Genomic DNA, 22,872 nt, shown 5'->3' on the forward strand with positions numbered 1-22,872 from the left:
CATCACTCCCATACTTAAAAAGCCCTCCCTGGACCCCACCAACCTGAACAACGTAAGATCAATCTCCCTGCTGCCATTTACCTCTAAACTCCTAGAACGCTCTACAATCGCCTGAGCTCCTACCTCACTGACAACAACCTGCTTGACCCTTTACAGTCTGGCTTTCGCTCACTACACTCCACTGAAACTGCCCTACTAAAACTCACTAATGATCTATTAACTAGTTGCCGACCGCAGATAGCCGAATGACGGCTTCACTGTGGCCGGCCAGTTCTGGGTGGACGTCATATGATGTCCCCCCAGAACGCGCTCTCCTGCGCGCCCCAGGGGGCGCGCACCCGGCGATCTCCGTGATCGCTGTGTCCTACGGACACAGCTGATCACGAGATGTGGTAAAAGGCCGATCATACCGGCCTTTTACCATGTGATCAGCGGTGTCCAATGACACGCTGATCACAGGGAAATGCAAGTGCCGGTTGCACTCCGGTTGCACGCTGTCAGATCGTGAGGAAAGTACTGCCGAGAACCGGCAGTTGTCAGAGCGAGGATCGGCACCGATCATCAGGGCCACTGATGATCAGTGCCCTGATGATTGGTGCCCAGCAGTGCCACCCACAAGTTCCGCCCACCTGTGCCCAGCAGTGCGCCCACTAGCTCCGCCCACCTGTGCCCAGCAGTTCACCCACCTGTGCCCAGCAGTGCACCCACCTGTGCCACTCTGCAGTGTCACACACCTGTGCCCAGAAGTGCCACCTACCTGTGCCCAGCAGTGCCACCCACCTGTGCCCACCCACCTGTGCCCACCAGTGCCACCCACCTGTGCCCACCAGTGCCACCCACCTGTGCCCACCCACCAGTGCTGCCCACCAGTGCCACCCACCAGTGCAGCCCAGCAGTGCCACCAGTCAGTGCCCAGCGGTTGTGCCAGTCAGTGCCGCCAGTCAGTGCCCAGCAGTGATGCCAGTCAGTGCCATCTATCAGTACCCATCATCAGTGTCACCTATCAGTGCCACCTATCAGTGCTGCATATTAGTGCCGCCTATCCGTGACACCTCATTAGTTCTGCCTATCAGTGCCGCCTATCCGTGCCACCTCATTAGTACTGCCTATCAGTGCCCTTTAGTGCTGCCTATCATTGCCCATCAGTGCCGCCCATCAGTGCCCATCAGTGCTGCCTCATCAATGCACATCAGTGAAGGAGAAAAAATACCTGTTTGAAAAATTTTATAATAGAAACAAAGAAACTTTTTTTTTTTTTTTTCAAATTTTTTGCACTTTTTTTATTTATAGCGCAAAAAGTAAAGCGCCCAGTGGCGATTAAATACCACCAAAAGAAAGCTCTATTTGTGAGAAAAAAATGATCAAAATTTCATATGGGTACAATGTTGCATGACCGCGCAATTGTCAATCAAAGTGTGGCAGCACTGAAAGCTGAAAATTGGCCTGGTAAGGAAGGGGGTATAAGTGCCTGGTAGGCAAGTGGTTAACTGCTAAAACCAATGGCCACTACTCCGTACTCTTACTACTTGACTTCTCTGCAGCTTTTGATAATGTTGACCATCACCTCCTCCTCAAAAAACTCCACTCTCTTGGCCTCCGAGATTCTGCTCTCTCCTGGTTCTCCTCCTACCTATTGCAGCGCTCCTTCAGCGTTACCTATATTGCTGCCTCCTCCTCTTCACGCCCTCTCTCTGTAGGGGTCCCTCAAGGTTCTGTCCTTGGACCCCTTCTCTTCTCCATGTACACCTCCTCCCTTGGTCACTTGATAAACTCCCATGGCTTTAAGTACCATCCAGGGGTGGACTGACAGCTCATGGGGCCCCTGGGCAATAGGGGATCATGGGGCCCCTGTGTCCTTGCCCACACTCAAAGCACACCCAAAAAAAGCCTATAAAAGGTACCAGGGGCATTTCATGGGGCCCCCTACTGACCCCGAGCCCTAGGGCAGTGCCTTAGTGCTTGAATGGTCAGTCCGCCCATGGTACCATCTCTATGCTGATGACACACAAATCTATCTTTCTACCCCTCACCTCACCCCTTCAGTCTCCTCTCGCATCACTAACCTACTAAGTGACATACCGGCATGGATGTCACTCCACTTCCTCAAACTCAATCTTTCCAAAACTGAGCTCTTAGTATTCCCCCCAGCCCGTGCCCCCTCCCCTGACTTCTCTATCAAGATCAATAACACAATCATCAGTCCCTCCCCTCATGCCAGGGTACTAGGTGTAATCCTAGACTCCCATCTGTCCTTTCAGTCCCAAATCCAATCGCTGTCCAAATCTTGTAGACTTCACCTCCTCAACACGCCCGTTCCTAAGCTCGGAAACCACTAAGCAACTTATTGACTCCCTTGTTATATCTCACCTTGACTATTGTAACGCCTTCCTCATTGGCCTACCTCATCGCAGGCTATCCCCTCTTCAGTCTATCATGAATGCTGCTGCCAGACTCATCCACCTTACTAACCGTTCTGTATCTGCCACCCCTCTCTGCCAATCCCTCCACTGGCTTCCCATTCCCCAACGGATAAAATTCAAAACATTAACAATAACGTATAAAGCCATTTATAACTCAGCCCCAAATTACATCACCGATCTTATCTCTAAATATCACCCAAACCGTACTCTTCGATCCTCACAAGACCTCCTGCTCTCTAGCTCCCTTGTCTCCTCCTCCCATGCTTGTCTCCAGGACCTCTCCAGAGCTTCTCCCATCCTCTGGAACTCTCTACCCCAATTTATCAGACTATCGCCTACTCTGCTTACTTTTAGGTGATCTCTGAAAACCTATCTCTTCAGGGAAGCCTATCCTGCCCTCAGCTAATAATGGAATCTTCTACTCTTCCAACCAGTCCATCCCCCACAGTTACTACCTTTTGTACCACTAGTAGCCCCTCCCTCCTAGATTGTAAGCTCCGAGGAGCAGGGCCCTCCTATCCCTCTTGTATTGAACTGTACTGTTTCCGTATTGTCTCCCGTTATATTGTAAAGCGCTGAGCAAATTGTTGGTGCAATATAAATCCTGTATAATAATAATAACTCCCACTGGACACTTGTATCTACAGGTAAGCTTACCTGTATGTGCAAGGAATATCTCCTAAACATTCACCGTTTAGGAGATATTCAGTGTCCTTGCAGCCGATAACGCCACCAACACATGCGCTGTGAAGGAACTGCATGCTCGTTCTGTTCCTTCAGAGCTTTGCACCATGCCCAAGCGGCCAGAGTCTGCAAACCTGAAAGGAAGACCGGGTGAATATGGATGCCCTGTCAGCAGAGACAGCGTGCCGCTACATGGCTTTGTTCTAAAGTAAGTCTTTCATAGCGTGCTAGTATGCGGTGCATATTAGCACATTACTACATTATTTTGCAGGGCAAGATTTTCTTTTTTTTTTTTAATATCAATACTATGAAATTGAAAGGTTAATATCAAAATCCCTCTTCACTCTGTAAAATGACACTAAAATTATGATTCTAGTACAAAGTATTGCAAAGTTATATACAAATAAAATAAAGGCTTTTTTTGCCAATTTTTCAAATATTTAATACAATACTAAAAAAAATTAACCAACAACATAAAAAAAACAAAGTTTATAACAAAAAATTAACAAAAAATCAGCAGGATAATGATAGTTATGGGGAAAAGGGGAAGAAGGAATTAGGTCTAATTAGGGTAAATTAAGTATTAATAAATGGTTAAATATGAACTTTTTTTAACTTCTCAGGTTGCTTTAGATGATATCATGCACATCAAAGCTATTTCCCCTTGATCTGCAGATGAATGAGGCAGAGTACTGTGTACTCGGGTTTGAACTGTATTTATAAACGCTGCTTCAGAGGGTCTATATATATTTTCACACAGCCTGTGTACTGATTGAGTTTTGTAGAGTGTGTAGACATCCTGGGGTTTATTTACTAAAGCTGGAGAGTCCAAAATCAGACTCCCTTCTGCATAGAAACCAATCAACTTCCAGGTTTCATTGCCAAAGCTTCATTGAACAAGCTGAGGTTAGAAGCTGATTGGTTTCTATGCAGAAGGGAGTCTGATTTTGGACTCTCCAGCTTTAGTAAATAAACCCCCCTGTGTCCACAACTGTTTAAAGTGTATCCATGTCCAAAAAAATTTTTTCTTGTTTTTAATAGAGCGTTGAAGGCTTAAAACGCCTGTCAAGTTTAACTGCTGTTGGTCGTTCTACTGGGACAAAAAATGAGAGGAAATATATCTAAGAGCAAAACAATTAGCACAACACTTTGATGCTTTTTTTAAGTTAAGAAGGGGAATGCTATAACCTCTGTTAGCTTGTTATTGCATGTTTCCCTATTTTAGAATTTCCATGTATACCTGTCAATAAATGGCTGTTCCTATAACAGAAAGTAAAGAGAAACCTTTCTAAGGACACCCCGAATAGCAGCAAAATCTGACAGGGGTTTTAACCCTCCTCCGTTCTATCCATAACTCAAAAAAGTTTGGGTATAGATATACTTGATCAGACAAGATTTCAAACATTTCAAACCTTTCCAATTCATGATATGTGGGGAGCGAAGGGAGGCGATGAGACTACACGGGGCCAGGGGCAGCAGGACCTGGACAGGAGGGGCAGCAGGAGTGGCATATAGAGGAACTGATCCCCTGGAGGGCATCGCTTCCTCTACATACCACCCCTCCTATCAAGGTGTACAGGGGAGCCACATGGGCCCCCTATACCATGGGGCCAGGTTCCCCCCCAAAATTACACCCCTGCTTCAAGCACTGTGCAGACATCTGTTAAAAACAGGAGCCAGTCAGACAAGCTTCCACTAAGAATCACCATTCTTTTTATTAAATAATGCCAAACAATTACAAAGTGTATCTAGCAGAAAGTGGTACACAAACTGTTGGTGCTATTTAAATCCTGTATTATAATAATAATAATAGCATTTATTTTTTCACAAAAGCAACATTATCATTACAGAGAGATGTAAACAGATAAAAATGGTAGACATATAAAAAGCCACAAAATGTATTTCCAGTTGTCAGTAGTTATGTGAACAGTTTGTTAATCCCAGCTCACAACAGAAGTGCCTGTTTCCCTGGAGGCTTAGGGAGAGACTGCTGTTGCATAGATCCGCATAGTATATAATAGTTTATTCTGTGAAGCCCACAGAAGATGTGCACATAACCCAATAGTATGTGCGGTATCTTTGCTGGCAATTTTTATCACTACTAGAGCTTTTCTGTAATACATGTTTGAGTTGGAGCCACATTTCAGTTTTTGGCACAATTCTCTCCACATATTGATCTAGTGCAGTGGGATTTTCCCCCACAGCTACAGGCAGTCCTGTGGGAACGCGATAAGCCAAGTGTAAGTCATTTCTTTCACCAATTAACAAAAAAACATAGTGATGTATTTCTCCATGTGGTGAATGTTAATGAGACTTTTTTTTGTTAATGAGAAGTAAGACAGCATTGAATGTTTTTGTGTTCTCCAGCCAGAAGAAAAGTATTTGTCAGATCAAGGATGTTTTTAAAATTGAACAGAGGTTGACCCGGCTTTGTAACAAAGTTCTGTGAATGTCAATCAATAATACTTTTTTTTAAAGAACTTGCAGTAAAAAGGCAGGTCTGCTTAGGGGATCTAAAGAGATAGACGCAATGTTCACTTTAAATTAAAAAAAATATATATATATGTTTTTTATTATTATTATTATTTTATGCTGTGGCAGCTTAGTGGTTAGCTCTTCTGCCTGGCAGAGATGCTAACCGTGCAGTTCAAATCCCAACCACAACACTACCTGCATGGAATTTGCATGTTCCCCCTGTGCTTATGTTGGTTTCCTCTGGGTATTCTGATTTTCTTCCACACTTCAAAGACATGCTAGTAGGTTAATTGGATCCTGTCTTAATTGGCCCTAGTATGTGTATGTTTGAATGTGAATTAGGGACCTTATATTGTACGCCCCTTGAGGGTTAGGGACTGATGTGAATGTACAATATATACACTCACCAGCCACTTTATTTGGTACACTTGTTCAATTGCTTCGTAACACAAATTGCTACTCAACCAATCACATGGCAGCATCTCAATGCATTTAGGCATCTAGACGTGGTGAGGGTGACCTGCTGAAGTTCAAAAAATGAATCAGAATGGGGAAAAATGGGATTTAAGTGGCTTTGAACGTGGCATAGTTGTTGGTGCCAGACGGCCTAGTCTGAGAATTTCAAAAACAGGCTAAACTACTGGGATTGTCAAGCACAACGATCTCTAGGGTTTATAGAGAATGGTAAGAAAAAGAGAAAATATCCAGTGAGCGGCAGTTGTGTGGACGAAAATGCCTTGTTGATATCAGAGGAGAATGGCCAGACTGGTTTGAGATGATAGAACAGCAACAGTAACTTATGTCAATATGGACCAAAATCTCAGAGGAATGTTTCCCACACCTTCTTGAATCTATGCCATAACAAATTGAGGCAGTTCTGAAGGCAAAAGGGGATCAAACCCGATACTAGCAAGGTGTACCTAATAAAGTGGCCGGTGAGTGTATGTAAAGCAGTGCGTAAATAGTTGGCAGTATATAAATAGCTGTAATAAATAAATAATATTTGACAGCTCAGCATTACCTTTCTGGCGAGCTAGAAATTGTAGGATAGGGCAGAGAACTGAATCTGGGTCCTACTAAGAAATAGGACACTTTATAAAATAGAAGTAAACTCAACTGGATGACATTTACGTTACTAAAGCAACATGTATCATTTTTCGAATGGCCATTTTTTTCATAAATATTCTTTATTTCATGTTACCTAACCTGGTTATATGTGTTGTATTACAGGCAATCTACTTAGTTTCTGTAAGTTTTAGTAATGCCTGGGGAAATAAAATCTTGTATATTCTTTTAGTATTAGATATTTTACTAGTGCAAGGTCTTTTCACTGCACATTCTGTCCTGGGTGATTGCCTCCTCTCCTGACTTGCATGTGCTCTAGCTCCCCATACATGTATGTACTGTCATTTGCTGTCACTCTGTAAAGATCTGCCAGATTTGGGCTTGGACATAAAGTCATTTGGTGACATATTCCACATGAGTCCATCATCCAATGTGGGTCTCAACCCATAGTTTAAGAAACACTGATATAGAGGTTTATGCATTAGATTTACATTAAACATATCTAAATGTATTAACTGATTTATTTAGATGCCGGCATAAACCAACGTGTAGCTAGACATTGTTGGCCTCCCTGTGCTTAAAGACCCCATAGTTGCCTTGTGGTGTGCCATAGTTAAGCCCTTGCCCAGAGGCAATATTTCTCCTTAGTAATTTGTATCAATAGAAACAATAGTTTCTCTGTTGAAGGAGATTAAAATATCTCCCGGAATTTCCACTTTCTGATGGAGGAACCATAATGAATCAATCATTCATTTTCCTTTAAGGTTCAGATTGGCCTTCAGCCGGTGGTTGGGTAGGGGGGTTGAAGCTATTCTTCGTTTATGGGAACACAGCTTTTTTCTATTTTAATAGCCTCAAAGTTTATCTCATCTCCCTATCCTTTATATCCAGTTCTGGAATGTGAGCAATGAGTACACTGTCTAATCACATGTCCAGTTTTCTGTTAATTTATGATGCTTCATTAACAGGATGAAATAATGAGCTTTGAAGTATAGACCTAGTCTTATGTTAACTGGCAGTGTCCTTATTTTGTTGAGTGTATATGCAGTATATTCATGAATTAAAAAGTTTTCCTTCTTCAATGAAAATTTGACCCATGTAAAATGTGTATCACAGAAAAGGTAACCCAACTCTGGGCAATTTTTTATAAGGTGCCCAAGGAGGTGTAACAAAAAAAAAAAAGCTGTGACTGCAATATTCACTTTATCTCTGGAGCTATTCCCTTGCGGTAATTATTTTACCACTAGACATCTGAGGACATCCTAGGGAGTGCAGGGCATCAGGGATCTGCCCCCTATCCACAGCACCCTGCACTCACATATGATGATACAGACAGAGCCGCTCACTCCATCCATGAGGACTTCCCACCTCCAAAGAGAAGGACTCTGCTTGTACCTCCAAAGAAATCCACAACAGATAGAGGAGTAGGTAATGGGCGAACCCCCTGTTAGGTTATTTCACTGTCTGTCTCTTTCACTGGGGAGATTTGACTTCACTTTCTGACCTGTTAACACAAAGAGAAGTGAGAGGCAATCTCTCCAAAGTAAAACAAATACCCTCTGAGACTGGTTTGAAGATGCAAGACTGGGAGATGAAGAGGCAGGACTACACCCTGTTCCAAATTATTATGCAAATTATATTTTTCTTATTCACCTAAATAATTGATGTAAATAACAGTCAGCATAATTCTCATGTTATCAACTATTAAGAGTACAATTCAAATTTTATTGAACAAACCTCCTAATAATAACAGTATTTTTTTTAAACATAAAAAAACTTACAATGCACTGTTCCAAATCATTACGCACAGTAAGTTTCAAAACACTTTATAGGTTGTAAAGAACTGAAAATTGTCATTTGTTGTGTTTGCAGCATATTTACTGAAATCAAAAGCTATTTCAATCAAACTTTTAACAACAATAACTTTTTAAACATTTTAACAGGTCTTGTTACATTGCAACATAGGACCCCTTAATTGATAGCAGCTTCACAAGTCTTGCATCCATTGAACTTGTGTGTTTTTGGACAGTTTCTGCTTGAATTTGTTTGCAAGATGTCAGAATAGCCTCCCAGAGCTGCTGTTCGGATGTAAACTGCCTCCCACCCTCATAGATCTTTTGCTTGAGAATGCTCCAAAGGTTCTCAATAAGCTTGAGGTCAGGGGAGAATGGAGGCCACACCATGACTTTCTCTCCTTTTATCCCCATAGCAGCCATTGATGCAGAGGTATTCTTTGCAGCATGAGATGGTGCATTGTCATGCATGAAGATGATTTTATTACGGAAAGCATAGTGCTTCCTTCTGTACCAGGGAAGAAAGTGGTCAGTCATAAACTCCACATACTTTGCAGAGGTCATCTTTACACTTTCAGGGACCCTAAAGGGGCCAACCAGCTCTGTTCCCATGATTCCGGCCCAAAACATGACTCCACCACTGCCTTGCTGATGTCGCAGCCTTGTTGGAACAGGGTGGCCGTCCACCAACCATCCACTACTCCATCCATCTGGACCATCCAGGGTTGCACGGCACTTATCAGTGAACAGGACTGTTTGAAAATTAGTCTTCATGTATTTTTCTGCCCAATGCAGCCATTTCTGCTTGTAAGCATTGGTTAGCGGTGGCCGAATTGAAGGTTTATGCACAGTTGCAAGACTCTGGAGGACGCTACACCTTGATGTCCGTGGGACTCCAGAGGCACCAGCAGCTTCAAATATCTGTTTGCTGCTATGTAATGGTATTTTAACAGCTGCTCTCTTGATCCGATGCATGGATCTGGCAGAAATCTTCCTCAATGTGCCTTTATCTGCACAAACCCGTCTGTGCTCTGAATCAGCCACAAATCTCTTAATAGTGCAATGATCACGCTTAAGTTTTCGTGAAATATCTAATGTTTTACTACCTTGTCCAAGGCATTGAACTATTTCACTCTTTTTGGCAGCAGAGAGATCCTTTTTCTTCCCCATATTGCTTGAAAATGGTGCTCTGCTTAATAATGTGGAACACCCTCCTTTAGTAGTTTTTCCTTAAATTGGGCTCACCGGCCAATCTAATTATCACAGGTGTCCAAGATTGTTTTCAGTGATCAAAAGAGCCCTGAGACACAATGCCATCCATGAGTTAAACTGAAAAACAAAATATTTAATCTTTGTGACACTTAAATAGAATTTTCATAATAATTTGGAACAGGGTGTAGTAGCCAATCAGGTTCTGTATCAGTGCACCTGTGCTTACAGTAAACATGCTTACTTGAAGAGTGAGTAGAATGAACAGATGGATGACCTCATCACCAGGGCTGGATTTCTGCCATACCAGAATAGGTTGTGGCAGCACACAGCTACTCATATATCATATGACTGACAATCAATAACACATGTAGACTGTCACCCTTAACTGCCGTTAAGTGCACCAACGGTTCTTAAAGGGCTTCAACGAAAGCCGTCAGAAGAAGAACATAAAGGACTGCCCCTCTCGTAAAGCCATCCTGCAAGTCCCCTTTATTTCCTTCTCCCATTTCCTTCATTCCTTCATTCTATGCACATCCAGTCAGTCTAGGCCTAGCATAGTCTCCATCAGTGCACTTTGGCAGTATAGCCCCTGTGTTCAGTAAATCAAACTTTATTACTGCCCACTGCTGCACTTCAGGTGATTATGCTACTGAAATCTGGTGCAACTCTGCAGAGAAGACTATCAGCTTCCAGGTTTTATTGTCAAATCTCTACTGAATAAGCTGAAGTTAAAAGCTGATTGGCTACCATGCACAACTGCACCAGAATCTGAGTGCATGAGTTTTAGTAAATCTCCCCCAAGTGCCATCTTATGCCTAGTTCTTATTACTAATCACCCTATATGTTAAATTGGGTTTTTACAATTATTAATGCATTTCTATACATACTTAATTACCAACCACATTAGGTGACAATATATTAAGTTTTCCTTTACTATCTAGTTCAGTTCCTGTTTCCTTTGCTATAGTACTTCTACTGGGAATTACTTTCAATGATTTTCTGTGATATTGCATACTTTGTACATTCAACCTAGTGTGTCAGAGGGGTTGAGGTTCTTGAGAAGGTTCCTACACTATCCGCTTACAAAATGTCGGCAACTGCAGTGAGCCAGAGCTTTTTGTATGCTCTGACCTCAATAAAAATGGCTGCCAGAGTCACACAGGACAGGCACATCCAACCGGATTGCTTCCCAGTGACCCAGGAAACCATAGAGGAATGAGTTCCTCCTTACCTCCTTTCCCTCTGCAAGGCCATTGGGGTTTGAGCACCACCTGCAGTGGAGAAAAGAGACTGCACCTGCCTCCATACTCCTGCTGCAGCCCAATAGTGCAGTAAGAAAAACATCCACATTTATTACAGTTTAGGCAGTCTGACGGCATTATAGTATAAAACAAAGGTTCAAATTGGCTTTGACATTATTAAGTGTTCTTGCATGGCAAGACCACTTACTGTTATCTCACATATATATTCTTATTATTATAGCCAAATTTACCACCCTAACTCCTCCCACAGTTTTTACACTACATAGACAGTAATATACCAAAACGTGCGGATTGTTCTCAATTGGTGTGCTATTACTTTGTGGAACATTTCGCCGAATGGTTCACAAAATATCGGCATTTTTGTGGTGAAATTGGTCCCATAGGAATGAATGGCGGAATGTTCAAAACTAGAGTGGGAGCTGACAAATCAGGACATGATTTCTAAACTGCCATCACTCCCTCATTTTCAAGCCCACTTACACAAATCTTATATCAAAAGGTTCAGCTATCCCTGCTGCCACTAAAAATGTCCACGGCTAAGCCATAGTCCTGATAGTTTTCACAATATGACCATTTGTTTGCAACTCACGCCGCCCATTGACATTCATTGAAATTCCACTCTAGCCACCTGAAATTTGAAGGGCAATTTCTAAACTGCGACTGTGCCTTTATTTTTAATATTTCAGAGATATACTATGCATCAAAATGTAGGTCTGGGTCTTGTGATTCTCACAATATAAAGCTCTTCACTGTAGGATTTCCAATTTTAAAACTACAACCGTTTGAAGATGGCAACTGCCAGTGAAGTGAGCAAGTTGTAGCAGTTTGTTTTTAACCGCTCCTCTGCCCTTGCTGTAGGGTGTGTTGCCATAGGAACCCAGGTGTGTGAGCAGGCAGCAGAGTGACAAAAAGCTACTCCGCCCACTCCAGTTGTAGACTACTGGTGGAGGCAAGAACACTTCACACAATTTCCCCAGAAATTGTAGCTTTTCTAGTTATCATTATTATACTGGATTTATATAGTGTCAACAGTTTGCGTAGAGATTTACAAAATAAAGGGAGACAGTTACGATTAAATTCAAGAGTGTTAGGAGAGCTTACAATGTAAAGGGAAGGACAAGTGATACCAAAGCTATCAACTGAGGGGGGGATGAGTTGTTAAAGAAAGTATAATGCAGTTATTAGGTAGCTGAGATAGGCCTCCCTGAAGGGATGAGTTTAAAGTAAATGATTTTGGTCTTGTACAAAAAAGAAATAAAGTGGCTGCAGAATTTCGTTGATGATATCAAAGCAGTCTTTGTCTGCTCCCTATAAGTTTCATTTCATATATTTATTCATCTAATGTGGATAATATCACTTACACAGCAGTTTTGCAATGCAAAGCACAAATTAATTTCATATAGTCAAATAAGAAGTGATGGTCTTTGTGCCACCCTATTGTGCTCTAGGATTTGGGTTCCGGGGACCGGTCAGCTTACTCTAAATGCCGGAGAATTTGCCTAACAGTTGAAATAAAGGCTGAGAGAGGAGTCATCTGCTGGTCTCAGGAGTGTTTTTTTTATAAGCATCTCACAATCTTTACAAATGCTAATTGAATGGTTATTTTTCATAGTTTAAAGTGATCCTGTCAGTATCCACCTTGAATGGCTCAAAATAAGCCACCAAACGAACATTTGCTTGTATAGTGTATTGCTTGTATTTTGGTTTTCTGTCATCCAGTGCTTTACAGATGCTGATTTCTTTTAAAATTGCTGTGAGCTCATTTTACCTCATTTTATTGATGGCTCAATAAATTACTACACTATACAAGCAATTTTTTGTTTGGTGGCTTATTTTGAGCCATTCAAGGTGGATACTTGCCGTGCCTGGCATATCAATTACCTGGTGTAAGCTAAGTAAAGGAGCAGTTCCTGTATGCTGTGAAGGTCCGAGCTGTGAGGTCTGGAGTGTCTTTCCTGTGTGCTTGGTGTACCAGTGGAGCCCCCCTATCCCCGCCAGTACCCTGATGACCACCAGTGCCTTTCCGGATATTATATTACATGCGCATTAATATTGCGCTTCCGGTGAGTGCAAGCATACCTCATTTCCTTACCACGGAAGTCACGAGCACCAATTTTTATGCATTGCTTATGAGGACGGCTTGCATCCCAAAAAACCTGAATTTTGTCATGTTACCTGTTTTTCTCTGCTCTAGCACGGTTGATCTTTGGACATTTATCACATTTATGATATACGTTTATGTGACACGTATTTTCATCACATCTTTGACAACACATCATTTGTCACTTTCTATAGCGCTCTAATTGGCGCCTGATCCTATCACTGGTCACTCTCATTTATTATTGTATATTATTTTAGCGCTGCATTTTATATTACTGTCAATGGTGCTGGGGACGGAAAAGTTAGATAGTCACTCTGTTCTTTTGAAGGTATGCCTATTTGGATTTTTTTCTTATGGGTTGCATTAGAAAAACCTCAGGAGCTAACCTCAGTATAACCCATATATATTTTTTCTGAATGGTCCTCAGATTCTATTGAAGAGAATTCTCTTCACTTCCTGTCCCAGAGACACAACAGGAAATTAGTCAAATTCAGAGTGAGGGATATGCTCTCTTATACAGTTGTCCCTAGAACAAGTGATCCCATTGGAATATTTGATTTCATTTCATGTTACAGTGACAACCGTAAATTTGTGTATTTCCCATAACGTTTTGTACAAGACATAAAGAGAGGGTAAACTTTGCAATGAGCAACAGACATGCAAACAGGCCTGACTGAGTTTTTCACCTCTCACCACACAATCCAAAATTTTAAAAATGTTTGGCAGCCAGGCTATACATACAGTGCATCCAGAAAGTATTCACATTTTGTTATGTTACAGCCTTATTCCAAAATGGATTAAATTCATTTTTTCCTAAACATTCTACAAACAATACCCCATAGTGACAACATGAAAGAAGCTTGTTTTGAAATCTTTGCAATTTATAAAAAATTAAAAAAAAACACATGTACATAAGTATTCACAGCCTTTACCATGGCACTCAAATTTGAGCTCTGGTCCATCCTGTTCCCACTGATCATCCTTGAGATATTTCCACAACTTGATTAGAGTCCACCTGTGCGAAATTCAGTTGATTGGGCATGATTAGAAAAGGAATAAACCTGTCTATGTAAGGTCGCACAGTTAACAGTGCATACCAGAGCACAAACCAAGCCATGAAGTCCAAGGAATTGTCTGTAGACCTCTGAGACAGGATTGTATCAAGACAGATCTGGGGAAGGGTACAGAAAAATTTCTACAGCATTGAAAGTCCCAGTGAGCACAGTGGCCTCCATCATCTGTAAATGGAAAAAGTTTGGAACCACCAGAAATCTTCCTAGAGCGGGCCACAAATGGCAGCCCGCCTGGAGTTTGCCAAAAAGCACCTGAGGGACTCAGACCATGAGAAACAAAACTCTCTGGTCTGATGAAACAAAGATTGAAGTCTTTAGCCTGAATGCCAAGCGTCATGTCTGGAGGAAACCAGGCACCGCTCACCACCTGGCCAATACCATCCCTACAGTGAAATATGGTAGTGAAGCATGGTGGTGGCAGCATAATGCTGTGGGGATGTTTTTCAGCGGCAGGAACTGGGAGACTAGTCAGGATCGAAGGAAAGATGAATGCAGCAATGTACAGAGATATCCTTGATGAAAACCTGTTCCAGAGTGCTCTGGACCTTAGACTGGGGCGATGGTTCATCTTTCAACAGGACAACGACCCTAAGCACACAGCCCACATAACAAAGGAGTGGCTACTGGCTGTAACGATCGGCGTCAGACCCCAGCCCTTCTCACCAAACTTGTGACCGAAGGACTAGCCAATCTAAAACCACGCTGTCACGCGCGTAACAATGCCACGCCCAGCTGCACCCTGCACACAGATTTTCCAGCTAATGGACCACGGTCTGTGTACCGGCAGCCTGGAAGCGATTGTTACTGGGTCAGGTTAATTACGCAATTAACCCTTCACACTGCCACCACCTCCTTTTTGTACAGAGAAAGAGGAAATTCAGCAATATTAGCAATACACTATGATGTTTGAATAATCGTCTGTATACCACTGTCACCGCAGGCAGAGATATACCGAAGTTTAAAACACACACACAGTAGCGTTCTTTAGAGGCAGGCATTCGTAGTTTGCATTAAAGGCGTTAGAAACAGTTCAACACTTTCAGAAAGTAAGATTTATTACTAAAAGGTCAAATGGGTGCAATAAAAATATTTACAGAAAAATATGTAGCTAATATATATATATATATAAATATACAGAGAACAATAGCACAGCAAAGAGATAACAGAGAGAAGTTAGAGGGTTAAAGTACTTGCCACATGTCCTGGGTTAAGCAGCTTCCAAGTTTCAGAGCCAAAAGGATGCTTTGATCTCCCGCTGTTAGTTTCAATGTTAAAGGGAGACTCTTCAACTCTCACACACACACACAACTCCAAGCATAACAGCCTTTTTCTAGGATCTCAGCAGGGTGTCTCCTTACAGCAGAGCACCAATCGCCTCATTTGGGGAGGGGTGTTGGGGCGGAGGCCCAAGCTAGAACAAAAATTCCTTGTAGCTTATATTTTGGCCCATAACTTTTCCTACATACATGTAACATTCCACCCACAGGTAGATTAACACGCAGAATCGTCTGCTGAATGTCTACATATGAAATATGACATTTACTTGAATGGTTCAGGAGATACAATTTTCTGCTCTCTTAGATGTGTCAGATAAGGGGTGAAACATACCAGGAGAATGGTCTCAAATTGAGCCATCCGAATATGGGCTCCATGTTTAGGTAATTATGTCCTACGTGAAGATATCAACTTATATGAAAAAGTGAGTTTTTAAAAGTAAGTCTGTTTTTACGACCCTTTGTAAGGTCTTTTGAAGTTCAGTGAGGGGCTTGGTTTACACTTTTACGATATCCCAGATTGCGAGCTAATAGGTACCTAGGCACCAGCTCGGCTGGGGGGTTTTATAGTTCTGACGCCCTCCCACTGAGCTATGCTGCCTGTGGTCTCTAATAACACACACCGACCACATATCACTCAACAGAGAGGGAGGGGGATGAGCAAAGAGGGAGAGAGAGATAATTACACAAGATGGATGGTCCTTTGCCAAAATGAAGGTTCCCATCCATTTCTGTGTGCATGATTGCTACACTGGCCAACTCTGTGAATGTCCTGGAGTGGCCCAGCCAGATCCCAGGCTTGAACCCAATTGAACATCTCTAGAGAGATCTGAAAATGGCTGTGCACCAAATCTCCCCATCCAACCTAATGGAGATTGAGAGGTACTGCAAAGAAGAATGGGAGAAATTGCCCAAAAATAGGTGTGCCAAGCTTGTAGCATCATACTCAAAACGACTTGATGCTGTAATTGGTGCTAAAGGTGCTTCAACAAAGTATTGAGCAAAGGCTGTGAATACTTATGTACATGTGTTTTTTTTTTTTTTTGTTGTTTTTTATTTTTAAGAAATTGCAAAGATTTCAAAATAAACTTCTTTCACATTATCATTATGGGGAATTGTTTGTATGTTGAATGTTGAGGGAAAAAAATTAATTTAATCCATTTTGGAATAAGGCTGTAACATAATAAAATGTGTCAAAAGTTAAGCGCTGTGAATACTTTCTGGATGCACTGTATATCATACAGGCACAGTCAGCCTGCAATAAAATGCATGCTGGGACTTGCAGTTTTTCAGCCCCTATAGATGCCCATTCTGGTGCAAGCAACACACAAGGAGACCTTTCAACTCCAGAAAGTTACGCCATCGGTTATCTAATCAAACAGCAAGGTTCAAGGAAGCTTTCAAATGTGTCAGCAAACAGGGTCATTTTTTTACATTTAAAGCTTTAAACTTTTATCCCATCATATTTGTTGTTTCTGCTACACTTTTCCATTGCTTCCCAATTATGACAAGTCTTTGATACACTGACCATACTATCAAATGATGTACTTGATCAATGCTGCATGAACAATTATGAAAGCTTGCAGAACTCCAGTTCCCCCTAATGTTCACTGAAGCTTACTACAGTTTAATTTCCAGGTGCCCCTTGTAACCTACACTTAGGTGTTACTTTAATTAGAACTTCAGATATCAATTAAGAAACTGCAGCATTCAACTTTGGAAGACAAATTATAGTGAGGATAATGACATTGTTGTAGAAGTTATATATTTTTTATCAAGGGGGAAAAGTTTCCGCACTGGGAATCTAGGCCCTATGAGAAATCATACAATTTTACAGTAACATATCTTGCTTCAGTAAGTTCTATTGACATTACAAATAATGTTTATATTACAGGTTTTATGTAGCATTTGTTATCTGTCCGTATAGATGCTGGATGGCTTTAATTTACATTTAATAATTTTGTGCAGGACTGTCTGTCCCACTAGCTCAGTTCTACAGTGCCTTGAAAAAGTATACATACACCTTCAAATCTTCCCCATTTTGTCATGTTACAACCAAAAACATAAATATGTCTTATTGGGATTTCATGCGATAGACCAACACAAAGTGGCACATAATTGTGAAGTGGAAGAAAAATGATAAATGGTTTTCAACATTTTTTACAAATAAATATCTGAAAAGTGTGGCATGCATTTGTATTCAGCCCCCCTGAGTCAATACTTTGTAGAACCACCTTTCGCTGCAATTTTGGATATGTCTCTACCAGCTTTGCACATCTAGAGAGGGAAATTTTTGCCCAATCTTCTTTGCAAAATAGCTCAATCTCTGTGAGATTGGATGAAGAGCGTCTGTGAACAGCAATTTTCATGTCTTGCCTCAGATTCTCAATTGGATTTAGGTCTAGACTTTGACTGGGCCATTCTAACACATGAATATGCTTTGATCTAAACCATTCCATTGTAGCTCTGGCTGTATGTTCAGGGTCATTGTCCTGCTGGAAGATGAACCTCTGCCCCAGTCTCAAGTCTTTTGCAGACTCTAACAGGTTTTCTTATAAAATTGCCCTGTATTTGGCTCCATCCATCTTCCCATCAACTCTGACCAGCTTTCCTGTCCCTGCTGAAGAAAAGCATCCTCTCCTCACAACATGATGCTGCCACCACCATGTTTCATGGTGGGGATGGTGTGTTCAGGGTGATGTGCAGTGTTAGTTTTCCGCCACACATAGTGTTTTGCTTTTATTCCAAAAAGTTCAATTTTGGTCTCATCAGACCAGGGTACCTTCTTCCACATTTGCTGTGTCCCCCACATGGCTTCTTGCAAACTGCAAACGGGACTTCTTATGGCTTTCTTTCAACAATTAATTTCTTCTTGCCATTCTTCCATAAAGGCCAGATTTGTGGAGTCCACGACTAATATTTGTCCTGTGGACAGATTCTCCCACCTGAGCTATGGATCTCTGCAGCTCCTCCAGAGTTACCATGGGCCTCTTGGCTGCTTCTCTGATTATTGCTCTCCTTGCCCGGCCTGTCAGTTTAGGTGGAAGACCATGTCTTGGTAGGTTTGCAGTTTTGCCATACTCTTCCCATTTTTGGATGATGGATTGAACAGTGCTCCATGAGGTGTTCAAAGCTTGGGATACTTTTTTATAACCTAACCTTGCGTTAAACTTCTCCACAACCTTATCCCTGACCTGTCTGGTGTGTTCCTTGGCCTTCATGATGCTGTTTGTTCACTAATGTTCTCTAACAAACCTCCTGAGGGCTTCACAGAACAGCTGTATTTATACTGAGATTAAATGACACACAGGTGGACTCTATTTACTAATTAGGTGACTTTTGAAGGCAATTGGTTCCATTAGATTTAGCTAGGGGTAGCAAAATAAAGAGGGATGAATACTAATGCTCAAAGCACTTTTCAGATATTTATTTGCAAAAATGTTGAAAAACATTTATCATTTTTCTTCCACTTCACAATTATGTGCCACTTTGTGTTGGTCTATCACATAAAATCCCAATAAAATACATGACAAAATGTGGAAAATGTCAAGTGTACATTTTCATGGCACTGTAAATGACACCAGCATCCTTTTTTCTCTATAGACCCTAAAAAGGCTGAGGATCCCACCATAATGTCAAACGCTTGCAATAAATACCCCCTCCCCACCCACACACACTGAACTGGTGTTCATTTGGATTAAAAATAAACTTACTTTTATTGGTGTTCAGTGGTTACTTACCTGAACACACACTCACGTGCTGCTTTTCTTCTCCCTGCCAAGAGGCAGGCTCTCCCTCTCCTTCTCCCATCCGTGCGACTGAGTGGGGGTGAGGACTGTCAGTGCTGGCTCTGAGCTGCATGAGAGAGACACTCTCAGCTCAAAGCCTTGCAGCCAGCAATCTTGCCCCCCCCCCCCCCCCACAATGGTGGAATACCAGGGCCCAGTCCCAAGTGCGACCTTTGCAACCATGGTAGTTCTGGCACTAATACAGAGGTTTCAACTTTATGGTCATACCTACATTTGATCATGCCCCATTTTTACCCTGATTGGTGATCAGGGAGTGCTCCACACTTTTAGGATCCTGGAACTGTCTCTGATGAACATAGGTTGCTTTTCATATTATGAAGACCGAGTCATGAGTATTATATTAATAATATTAGCATAATTTTGTTCTTTCCTACAGACAAATGAAATTCTGGAGCTGCAGCGGATGCGAATGAAGGATGAGATCCGAGAGTATAAGTTCCGAGAGGCCAGACTGCTCCAGGACTACACCGAGCTGGAGGAAGAGAACATAACTTTACAGAAACTGGTCTCGACACTGAAGCAAAACCAGGTACATTCTGATTGTAAGCTCGAAAGAGCAGGGCTCTCAATTCCATCATGTTTTGCATTGTATTGGTATTGTTCTGTCCCCCTTTGTAATGTACAACGCTGAGAGAACTCTTGGCGCTTTATAAATACTGTATAATAATAAAATAATAATAATATATAGTGTGGTACAGTATCCTTATATGAGAACTGTCACCGGTTGACACTCTATAAGCACACCCGGGTGTATTACAGCATTAAAGGATAAGTTCACCTTTCGTAACATGGTACATATTACACCCATATTCAGGGTGTAACATGTTACTGTAGGACCAGCCCCCGCTGCTCCCCAGTCACCTTTTGTGACAGCTAGCAGGGGATCTTGTGCCCCCCATTAGCTGTCACAATGTCATTCATTTACAGTATTCTGTAAATGGGAAACTACAAGTACCAACATCTGTTGGCTTGTAGTTCTCAATGAACTATCACGGTTCTGTTGAGCTGTGGTCAGGGGCGGACTGGCAACTCATGGGGCCCCCAGGAAATAGGGGATCATGGGGCCCCTGTGTCCTTTCCCAAACTCAAAAGAGCCCATGAAAAAGGTACCAGGGGCATCTCATGGGGCCCCCTACTGACCCCGGGCCCTCGGGCAGTGCCTGAGTTTCCAAATGGTCAGTCCGCCCCTGGCTGTAGTAGTTCATTCTCTCTTCCTGTTAGTGTGTATCTGCTTACCCGTACAAGGTACAAGCAGACAAATACACTGGCAAGTCTGCAGGAGTTCTGAATGGCAATATGCTAATCATGAGTGCTATGCTTTACATCTCCAAGTAAAAAAAATAATAAATGTGCATTCTTTTACCTGCAAAAGATTTTTTTTTTTTTTAAAAAAAGGTGAACTTATCCTGTAATGAGAATAGAGCAGAAGCACACTTGTGAACATTTTGAGATGTGAGCAGAGCAGTAATAAAAAGGATACCTTCCAAGGATAACTCTTGTTTCAGTGACATCTGTCTAAAGCTCTGTTCACAGAGAATATCGGCCAGTACTAGTTCAATAGAAACTGGCCAGCCTGTCTGACAAAAGCTGGCTAAACCATTTATTAAAAGCATCAATATTACACTCTTTTTTTATTGACTTTCTGATTATATTACTGATATGTGATTGATAATAAAGAAAGCCAAGACTTCATGCATGTCATCATTCTATGGAGACATTCTGAGTTAGTCACATGTGCATATCTTCTCCAGATAAATAGTCTTAAAACAACACAAGAGTTTAATTAGAAGGTATATCCGATTTCACTCCAAAACTAGTATTTGTGCCTCCAGGGTGTTCTCCTTCCTCAAGAGACTTTATAAACTGTCCAATTATTTCTGGTTTTTAACAAAAGATTCTCTTAGAACATATTCTTCATTAGATCATTATACTACAGCTGCATTTTTTTACATTTTACATTTGTAAGTTTAAAGCTGAACGCAGGAGATTTTTAAAACATAAATTCATGCAGATATATATTCGTTAGGAATCAAAAGGCCAAATCGTTACACTAGTAAAATTAACCTTACACACTCTCTAAAAAGAGGCTTTATACTTATCTTTTCAGTAAGAAGAAAGTTATAGTTTTGATCTCTTAAAGTGTATGTAAAACTCACGTTTAGGAGCTTTTCTGAGTTTTTTTCATCAGCCCCTGAACTCTCTCTAATGTTTTCCTATGTGTCCATGTACACTATGTCGTTTACAGTCATTTACAGGCAGTTGAGTTTACAGTCATTTTTTTGAACGCACCAAACTTGCATTCAGGAGATTTTATCAGCGCTTCAATTGCCAAATGCTTGTAAACGTGGCTAACCACGTTTATAAGCGTTTGCATTTGGAAATTTTTTTTAACGCTTCCATTTCCAGATGTTGTCCAGAACCTTTTTTCATCATGAAAAATACATGCAAAGCGTTTTCCCGGTACTTAAATGGATCTGGTACACCATACTTTGAGGTTTCACATGAAAGAAAATATGTTGGACACTGCTGCAATAATTTCTGCACAGAAATGAGCTGGAACACTTCCAAACACCACAAAAAAAAGACAGCTAATCTCAAATACTGCACTCTCTGCTTCTGCTCTCTCTTTTTCTCTCAAAATGTCTGAAATAGTTAATTTTTTACTGTTTTTCAGTGCAGTCTGGGCATTTTGGAAGGTCTCCTGAGGTTATCTTTAAAAAATGCTTCTAAATGCAAACGCTCATAAATGTGCATAAACGCGGTATGCAAACATGGCTAAACAGACGTTTTTTAACCAACGTTTTCCAGCAGTCAGTTTCCATCGTTCAGAAGTGTCCCGTGTACATGGAGCCTAATACATTGCAGCTTCTAGTCCTTAGATGTGATAGCTGCATTTGTGTTTATCTGGCTTTTTTTCCTTTAATGTCATCTGGTGGTTCTGCCAGAAACACACTTGCTGTGCTACGGTGACAACGTTTACTCACTGGGTTTATAAAGGATGAATGTCGTCGCCCAAAGACAAATTGTATTAGAGCTTCAGAACATCCCCCTCTCTCCTTTTCCACATAATGTAGCTGGGTTGGGTGCTCTAGTTCACAGACATAACCTGGGCAGGTTTAATAAGACCCCTTAAATGACTTTGCAGAGTGCACAGAATGTAGGACAGCACTGTATTTCTGGCAGAATCAACAGGTTTTCTTTTCAGTTATCAAACAGATGTACAAAATGCTTTTTAAAATTGTATATTTAACAGACCAAACAAAAGAAGCAAATAAGAGGAGTTAATTGTTAGTTTTTTTTCATACACTGTAAGCCTTTTTCTCATGAGAACACTAAGAAATGTAGAATAATTATCATTTGAAGACATAATCTATGCGTTTGACCCTGAAATTGTTTCTTTGTCTGAAAAAAAGAAACAACATCTAATTTCACAAAGAAAATTTCCCATGAGAATTATCTTGGTGTTTGTTGGTTATTTTCAATGCTCTGGCCATCTCATCAAGGAAAAATGTAGGTACCTTTGGGGGCAATTTACAAAACACCACAGACACTTGCTACTTTTTCCTTGGTTTGCAATGTAGAGACAGAGGAACCAGAGATGATTACTAAACAACCCATTGTCAGAAGAAAAAAACGTGCATTTAATATGTGCAAATGCATATTTATAACAATTTTACAAACCAAAGCCCTGGTTTTTTACACCA

At 41.3% G+C, this 22,872-nt stretch overlaps 1 protein-coding gene across 7 annotated transcripts in view; it reads left to right on the top strand.

Annotated features, from left to right (window-relative positions):
* Nucleotides 1–22,872, top strand: part of BICD1 (BICD cargo adaptor 1) — a 274,101-nt gene that overhangs the window by 164,190 nt on the left and 87,039 nt on the right. For all 7 annotated transcript variants that reach the window (XM_089680737.1, XM_089680738.1, XM_089680735.1 and 4 more), the window contains exon 3: nt 19,545–19,697. In XM_089680737.1, coding sequence (XP_089536863.1) covers nt 19,545–19,697 — 153 coding nt within the window. The remainder of the gene's footprint in view (nt 1–19,544; nt 19,698–22,872) is intronic.

This window comes from Staurois parvus, unplaced genomic scaffold (assembly GCF_062004578.1).
Source record: "Staurois parvus isolate SC_StPar_1 unplaced genomic scaffold, SC_StPar_1.0 ptg000249l, whole genome shotgun sequence".
Classification (NCBI taxonomy): domain Eukaryota; kingdom Metazoa; phylum Chordata; class Amphibia; order Anura; family Ranidae; genus Staurois; species Staurois parvus.